General features: G+C 43.5%; 1 protein-coding gene across 1 annotated transcript; it reads right to left on the bottom strand.

The window, feature by feature from the left end:
- Positions 1-347: 347 nt before the first annotated feature.
- FST (follistatin) lies at positions 348-6700 on the bottom strand. Its single transcript, XM_040421232.1, has 6 exons — positions 6067-6700; positions 4210-4401; positions 3451-3669; positions 3052-3276; positions 2432-2662; positions 348-1763 (listed from the first exon to the last, which is right to left on the bottom strand). The coding sequence occupies exons 1-6, from the start codon at positions 6143-6145 to the stop codon at positions 1684-1686; spliced, it is 1026 nt and encodes a 341-aa protein (XP_040277166.1). The 5' UTR covers positions 6146-6700; the 3' UTR covers positions 348-1683.
- Positions 6701-9124: the final 2424 nt, after the last annotated feature.

Here is a 9124-nt window from a genome sequence, read left to right as displayed (position 1 = left end):
TAAGGGTGCTTAAGATAACTTGATAAGATTGGAAGTTGCAGAGCGCCAGACAGATGAAGTCTCCGGGAGGAGGGATGGGGAGAGACAAGACAAACGGAATTGATCTGTATACTTTAAGACATGAGCAAACAGAGGAGAGTTTCACTGTAGAGGGACTTAGGATACTGTCCTGATTAACCTCGCACCCCATGCACAGACTCTACTGTTTACTCCCAATCAGCCATATATGTGTGCTTTGTCTAATGAATGAGCTACAGATTTGATGACACACCCCTCCCCCTCCCAATGGTAACTACACTACCAAAGCAGATCCACACAGATGACACGGCTACATAGGAAATTTCCATTTTATTGTTCAACCATAATTTATTTACATACACTTTATAACTTTTATATACATTGCACATTTACATGGTAAAAAAGTACAAAACTATATATTTAAATGACTTTATATTTCACTTGCCATGTTCTGAAAATAGAAAATTGAACCAGAAACAAAGAAGAGTATTGTGAAAAGCAAGAAACTTGGACTGATAAAGCTCTGATATGGTTACAACCAAACACTGATATTTTGGCACGGGTTCACAGATTAAGGGGATGAGTTCCCACAGAGTCCTTGTGGTTGCGGTTATACACTGGGCCACATATAAATGGCCGTAAAAAAACAAAACAAAAAAAAAAATTTCCATCCATGAACCTCTGTTGATATAGTGATTGCAGCTTCTTTTGGTCAGTCAAGATTCCTTGTAAACAAAACCCAAAGGATGTATGTACAGGACGAAAGATAAAATCCAATAAATAAACATACTGGAACTGACATGCAAATGTGAAGAAATCCAAGAAAAAGCTCTAAAGCAGGAACCGTTCTGTAGACCAGGGCTTCTTGAATGGCCTCTTCCCTGTCATTGAGGTCTACCGGGACAATGGCATTCACCAAGCTATGGGCTGCAGAACTTTGCCAACACACAGGGCCGGACTAGGGTTGCTGGAGGTCCCTTGGCAAAAAAGAATTGTCGGAGCAGTCATCCCTCTTCTACCTGACCTCTACTGCAATCACATATAAGAGAGGTGGCCCCCTCTACTTAAGTCCATGGGAGTTATGGAGACTGTTGAGGAACCTCCCTTAGACTTCAAAAGAACATGCTACATGCAATCTCCGATCTCTTCCTAGCTGGATAGGAGCATCAGGAAAGAAGTAAGGGTCCCAAGGGTGAGAACGGCATAACTAGAAAACACAGGCCCCCACAGAAAATTTCCCATGATTTTAAGGGGCCTGAGTAGAAAGGGTGGCCTCCTAGAACCCCAACATGGTGGAGCGTTCTCCTCCAATAATCCGGCCCTGCCCACGCTTACTCTCTAGCATCAGTGTATGGAGTGGACAGTACTGGTCAGTTATCAGGAATGGACTTACACGAAAAAGCTGAACTTTACAAGCAAAGGTTTCTCACAATAAATAACACTGCTCTCCCTTTGACGAATATATTTCTTCAAAACAAGGTGTACAGTCAAAAAAAAAAAACAGACATTTTATGTATAAATTATAAAACATGACACAGTATAAATAAATGTCTACCAGACTCAACTATATGTATACTTTTTTTTTCTTCTTCTTCCTCAAAATAAATAGCATACACCTATATACAGTATGGACATCACTCCTTGCCAAAGGCTGTTCCAACAGTTTTACCAGTGGACTGAAGATAATGGGAAGCTGTAGTCAGGGTCTTCCTCGTCCTCGTCTTCCTCAGGATCTTCATTAATGGCTATATAGGGGAATATAGGGGAGCTGTTGTTTAAATAAGGACAACAACAGCGCAGAAGCTCAGTGCATGATTGTTTTTGTCTGTTTTTGTTTTTTTTGCTCTCTGAACAGCCATAAAACAGCGTTGCATTGTATGTGTCTTGCAGCGATGCATTTCGGCATCAACTCTTAATTAATACTTTTTTTTTCCTGTTTTTTTTTTTTACTTTTTAAATTAATCTATGAAGTCTTAAGCTGCGGAAAGTTCTGAAGAACCCAATGGATCAGGCTTTTATTGCAGGTTCCTGTAATCAGACAAAAAGCGCTCGTGTTCTAGGTGTACTGCTTGGGTCCTCAGAGTTAGTAGCGGCCGCTGCGCTAAGACAGGGACCGGATCAACCGGTGAATCTCATGGAGTTAGATCACTCAAAGCGTTAATGAAGCATTCAGCGAAGCACATAGAAGCGAAGAAAATTAGAAAAATAGAGGGAAAGATATTCTCAGGCAACCCCTGGTAAATAGAAAATATAGCTTTTTTTCATAGTCTGGCAAGGCTGCATCCTTGCTAGTAAACGGGTATGATACATAGCTAGCCATTGTGCTGATATCCAATTCTCTCTAGTCTTCATTACGGAGGGGTTGCCTTTCGAAATCTTAGATTGGGTTTTTTGTTTGCAGTAAGTCACTTACAGTTGCAAGATCCGGTGTGTTTGACTTCCAAAAGTAGACCCAAAGAGCAGGCGGCCTGCTTCATGGCACACTCGCTGGGGTAGGTGGTGTTATCGCTGGCGCAAACCGCTTCGTCAGACTTGCTGTCCGGGCAGTAATCTTCGCACGCTGCACAGCGGCCTCTGCCCACTCTGCTGTCCCACAGGCACTTCTTTCCAATGCTGCACTTGATGTCTTCACATGACTTGGCCTCTGCAAATAGGAATCACATGTCAGTAATCTCTCCAGAATACACAATGCCTACATCTCTACGGCCATGAAAGGACAGTCATGATGACTTTCTGCTATCTCACTGCTTCATCCATGTAGGCAGCCATTGAAGTTTAGAATCAGACGGGTGACCTGGACACTAATAATATTGGAAGCTCATATTACAACCCATTATGAGATAACTATGGCTTCTTTGGAGATGGAATGTGTAGTAGACCACATCTCAGCTGCTTAGATCTTCACAGTTTACATGGATGGTCAACCATGATGGACTCGTTGTACTACGGCAGCTACAGAGCTATGGTCAGATGAACAAAACTAGGAGGCTATTACCATCAAAGAACCATCACCCCTTTCTGGAGACAACTTACTTATGCATTTTCCCTCGTACGCCAAACCGATTGACCTGCCCAGGAGACAGGTGGCTTTCCGCAGGTGACAAGCGCTGGCGTACGTAATCCCATCATTTCCACATAGATATTGTTCTGGGAAGGTAGGCTCCGGACAGTGCCGATGACATGTCACGCAGTAGGCATTGTTGGTCTGGTCCACCACGCACGTGGAGGTACCTGGACATAGGACATCTCTGCATGTCTCTGGAAAAGAAAAAAAAAGACACGGAAATGAAAAGGAGCTCCACTGAAAGCCATCACTATTAACACTGACATATGGACAAAAATCAAATGGGCACCTAAACCATGAGAGGACTCGTGATGTGACATGTCCCCAGTCATCTTTACATGTAGTGCATACATAACTTGATAACGTACTTTTGCATTTGCCTTGATACTGCACATCCAGCTCCGGGACTCCTTTGCATTTGGCCTTGAGTAGAGCACATTCGTCCTTGTACGTTTTGCCATCCAGACCACACACGGGGCCCTTCCAGGTGATGTTGGAGCAGTCCGGGGCACAGACACACCTTGGCTTATTTTTCTTATTCATTTTACATTTTTTTCCGGGTCCACAGTCCACGTTTTCACACGTTTCTGTTTGCAGATAAACACTACTATGAGCTTACAATCAAGCGAACACGGTCATACAACGTATCATATAAAGTATCGACACAAAGCTCTAAGAAACAACCCAGAACTACAGCGAGGGAAAGGTCCTTCCCATCGGTGCACATGATCTACAGAGAAGGGAGCACAAGTTCTTCCAGAAATCTGCTTTAAAATTGAGTGCAGATGTCCCCTTCACCGCTTTAATAAATCCCCCCGTGAAAACTAACACTTAATAATCAACTCTAGGTGGCCACAATCTGCAAGAGCCCAGACTAGAGGGTCTCAGGTATGTAGGCAGGAGGGTAGGCGCGTCGAATACAGAACAGCTTGTAGAACTTAGCCCTAATGGCTGTGGTGTGATCTATGGGAAACAGACCCCCCCCCCCCCCCCCACGCCCGCCTCCGCCCTCCCACTCTATAGTCCAATAATGTCCATAGGCACTACCGTTATGTATTAACCCATTGTTAGCATGCTGTAATAGTCATTCACTTCTTGACATGTCTCACAGAGAGCCCGTGCCCTACCTTTGCAGAGGATGCAGTGGGGAGCTCCTCCGTTGAATATCATCCATTTGAATAGCGTGTTGTTGGGTACGTCTTCCTCGGTCCAGGAGGTGCCCAGCCTGCCGGTTTTGCAGCATTCCTCTTTGCTCAGTTCAGTCCTGTAGAGAACCTGGCACCGTCCGTTCTTGGATTGCTGAAGCCAACAGTTTCCAGCTGCAAGACACAGCGCCCCAGCCATATCAGTGTCACTTAGCAGCCACCCAGACAAAACACGTGTGCTCTGCACTACTTCCACTAGACTGTTTACTTTTATTTTGTCCTGTTTCATAACCCGCAGTAGTAACGCCAGCCTATCCCCAGACACACCGCACCGAGAGCGGGTTAACCCCTTGAGAGGCAGGAGCCGCACAGCAGAGCTCGTACCGTCCCCGTCCCCCCCCCCCTTCTCCCGGCTGACACAAGGCTTTAGCCACATATAAAACAGCATTCCTCCTGCCTTTATTACAGCATCAAGAGCGTCCGCTCCTAAAGTGATTCAATGCCATTTTATTTGTGCCTTTATGTTGCAATCTGTGTGTGGGCTTCAGGACGTTTGCACATTCTTTCGACATATCCGATCGAGCTGGAGCCCTCGCAAAAATAACACTGCTTAAAAGTGAAATAAAAGGGTATAAAAGTACAGCGGGGCTGACGCTCGCCACTCTGCCGGGCTACAAGGCAGGAGCAAGACGTTAAAGGGGCGCCCAAGCCAAGCCGTCTCTGAAAGTGCAACTTATCTATCCGACCCGTCACCTGTATGTAGGTCAACGTCTCTCGCCACAGGAGTATACGAGATAAAATAATGATCACAGGGACATGATCCGTCTCCGATAGGTACAATATTTGTATAAAATAAGTATATATATATAATATAGAGAGAACAATAGATATAATACGTATAAAATATAGAACTATATATATATAGAGGAAACAACAGATATCATGTGTGTGTATATATATATATATATATAATATAGAAGTATATATATATATAGAGGAAACAACAGATATCATGTGTGTGTATATATATATATATATATATAAAATATAGAAGTATATATAATATAAAGAAAACAGATATATATATATATATATATATATAATATAGAAGTATATATATATATATATAAAAAATATATATATATATATATAATATAAGTATCTATAATATAGAGGGAACAGTAGATATAATACGTATAAAATATAGAACTATATATAATATAGAGAGAACAATAGATATAATATATATATATAATATACAGTCAGTGATGCATTACTATAACTACACGACCAATGCAGCTAACAGTGGCAAAATAATATCTTCCATCCGACCTCAGAGCATCCCCAATTTACACCAATCCTTACAACCTATGGGGATAAGACGATGGAGACCCATCGATTAAATTCCGTACAAATCACGTGGTCGCCACCTTTCTCAATCACCTACCCGAGTCTACCCTCAGGTATCTCTACCAATCGGCCCCCCTATCCTTTATCACGAAGATCGTCCGTCGTTAATCCAGACCAACATCCAGGCGTCCATCCCTCTCAATGGCCAGCAGAAGATCAGCTTTAGGTCTACCGTCCCTTTAACACCCCCTTGATAAGAAGGTCGGGGGGGACACTGCCACCATGTCTCCAAACTCCTGGAAAGCAAACTTTCTCTGGTCCAACTTCTAAACTTTTTTTTTTTTTTCCTAGATTTTTTTTTGTTGTCACAAATCAGTCTCCCCAAACAGATAAGAAAAAAAGCAAAACATAAAAAATGCAAAAAAATAAATAAAAAAATGATGGAGAAAAAAAACCCTGAAAGGAGAAGATGAGTGGAGATCTGCTTACCCTGGACTGTGTGATCTTCCATGAAATGACACAGGGACATAGTGACAAGAAGTCCTAGCAAGCCCTGGCGATGTGACATCCTCAGTGCAGCCCAGAGAGTGGAGAGGTGATGCTGTGGAGTGCTGGGATCTCTCTATTGAATGAACGTCAGGCAATGCAGTCTCTCTTTAAATCTATAAGGGGGTCTTAGCTGTCTGCGGTGGGCGGTCTCCTGCCTGTGTGTATGAGTGTGTCTGTCTGTTTGGGGGTGGGGAGTTTTTTTTTTTTTTTTAACAAATTCACAGTGAATCAGGTGACATATTTTTTTTTTCCTTTTGGTTGGGATTTTTGCAAACAGCCAGATAGGAGGGCAGAAGAGACTGGCGGTGCCAGGCAGGAGGGCATCATCAGAGTTGGCATGAGGAATGCCAGGCAGCGCGCACACACACACACAGGCAGTCTGTCTGGAGTATTAGACAGGCATGGGCATCGTAGGCGGTCTCTTCTCAGAGATGGCTGCCCCCGATAATGAACTTCTAGAAGGGCCAGCCTGGCACCGTGCCCTCCCAAGTTGGCGGACTCTCCGTTTTCCTGGCACGGCTGAATGAAAGTGAGGAGGCGACATTTCCTATCTATCTGCTGCCCTTGTCTCTCCCTGGAAGTGGCAGAGGACGGGGGAGGATGCCGCCCGCATTCCTGGGCACCGGCCGGGCACATAACTCCCTGATAACAGCACCAACTGCGGGAGAGAATAGATCCCATTACAACGGACGGGAGGGCTAATATTAGCCGACAGTTGGTTGGGTGAGGGGGCAGCCAGCACCTGCAGACTGGCACATGACCCGGCTGCACCCCCTGCTATGGCTTCTGGGGGCATCGTGCCACTTCTCAGCGCCGAGCCCCGTCCTTCTGCTGCCTCTCTCCACCTCACACTCAGCAGCAGAGAGAGAAATACGAGGCGGGGCAGCGCCCTCTAACGGCGACACAGGAGCCAGCAGCGCGGAAAGTCGGCGTCTGCAGCCGCTGCTCCCGGTCTGCTCTCCTTCTATGTCTGACTGACAACCTCTAAAATAATCTGTATGTCTGACAACCTCTAACATCATCTGTATGTCTGACAACCTCTAACATCATATGTGTGTCTGACAACCTCTAACATCATATGTGTGTCTGACAACCTCTAACATCATCTGTATGTCTGACAACCTCTAACATCATATGTGTGTCTGACAACCTCTAACATAATATGTGTGTCTGACAACATCTAACCATCTATATGTCTGACAACATCTAACATCATCTGTGTGTCTGACAACCTCTAACATCATCTGTATGTCTGACAACCTCTAACATCATATGTGTGTCTGACAACCTCTAACATAATATGTGTGTCTGACAACATCTAACCATCTATATGTCTGACAACATCTAACATCATCTGTGTGTCTGACAACCTCTAACATCATATGTGTGTCTGACAACCTCTAACATCATCTGTATGTCTGACATCTAACATCATCTGTGTGTCTGACAACATCTAACCATCTATATGTCTGACAACCTCTAACATCATCTGTGTGTCTGACAACCTCTAACATCATCTGTATGTCTGACATCTAACATCATCTGTGTGTCTGACAACATCTAACCATCTATATGTCTGACAACCTCTAACATCATATGTGTGTCTGACAACCTCTAACATCATCTGTATGTCTGACAACCTCTAACATCATATGTGTGTCTGACAACCTCTAACATAATATGTGTGTCTGACAACATCTAACCATCTATATGTCTGACAACATCTAACATCATCTGTGTGTCTGACAACCTCTAACATCATATGTGTGTCTGACAACCTCTAACATAATATGTGTGTCTGACAACATCTAACTATCTATATGTCTGACAACCTCTAACATCATCTGTGTGTCTGACAACCTCTAACATCATCTGTATGTCTGACATCTAACATCATCTGTGTGTCTGACAACATCTAACCATCTATATGTCTGACAACCTCTAACATCATCTGTGTGTCTGACAACATCTAACATCATCTGTATGTCTGACAACATCTAACATCATCTGTGTGTCTGACAACCTCTAACATCATCTGTGTGTCTGACAACCTCTAACATCATCTGTGTGTCTGACAACCTCTAACATTATCTGTATGTCTGACAACATCTAACATCATCTATATGACTGACAACCTCTAACATCATCTGTATGTCTGACAACCTCTAACATCATCTGTATGTCTGACAACATCTAACATCATCTGTGTGTCTGACAACCTCTAACATCATCTGTGTGTCTGACAACCTCTAACATTATCTGTATGTCTGACAACATCTAACATCATCTATATGTCTGACAACCTCTATCATCATCTGTGTGTCTGACATCTAACATCATCTGTGTGTCTGACAACCTCTAACATCATCTGTATGTCTGACAACCTCTAACATCATCTGTATGTCTGACAACATCTAACATCATCTGTATGTCTGACAACCTCTAACCATTTATATGTCTGGCAACCTCTAACCATTTACAGTACAGACCAAAAGTTTGGACACACCTTCTCATTCAAAGAGTTTTCTTTATTTTCATGACTATGAAAATTGTAGATTCATACTGAAGGCATCAAAACTATGAATTAACACATGTGGAATTATATACAACTGAAAATATGTAATATTCTAGGTTCTTCAAAGTAGCCACCTTTTGCTTTGATTACTGCTTTGCACACTCTTGGCATTCTCTTGATGAGCTTCAAGAGGTAGTCCCCTGAAATGGTCTTCCAACAGTCTTGAAGGAGTTCCCAGAGATGCTTAGCACTTGTTGGCCCTTTTGCCTTCACTCTGCGGTCCAGCTCACCCCAAACCATCTCGATTGGGTTCAGGTCCGGTGACTGTGGAGGCCAGGTCATCTGGCGCAGCACCCCATCACTCTGCTTCAGGGTCAAATAGCCTTCTTTTTTCTCCCTCAGTGTCTCCTTCTTTTTTCTCCCTCAGTGTCTCCTTCTTTCTTCTCCTCTCGGTGTCTCCTTCTTTCTTCTCCCTCGGTGTCT

This window comes from Bufo bufo, chromosome 2, assembly GCF_905171765.1.
Source record: "Bufo bufo chromosome 2, aBufBuf1.1, whole genome shotgun sequence".
Lineage (NCBI taxonomy): Eukaryota > Metazoa > Chordata > Amphibia > Anura > Bufonidae > Bufo > Bufo bufo.
The sequence above is the reverse complement of the archived record's forward strand: the minus strand, read 5'-3'. Positions and strand labels throughout refer to the sequence as shown.

What these genes read in the sequence shown, in the direction of transcription:
- FST (XM_040421232.1), bottom strand. Translation starts at nt 6,145, where the DNA reads ATGTCACATCGCCAGGGCTTGCTAGGACTTCTTGTCACTATGTCCCTG. An exon ending in CCACTGCATCCTCTGCAAAG is followed by an intron (nt 3,670 to 4,209) that starts GTAGGGCACGGG and finishes ATCTGCAAACAG; the next exon opens with AAACGTGTGAAAACGTGGAC. An exon ending in ACACACCGGATCTTGCAACT is followed by an intron (nt 1,764 to 2,431) that starts GTAAGTGACTTA and finishes TCCCCTATATAG; the next exon opens with CCATTAATGAAGATCCTGAG.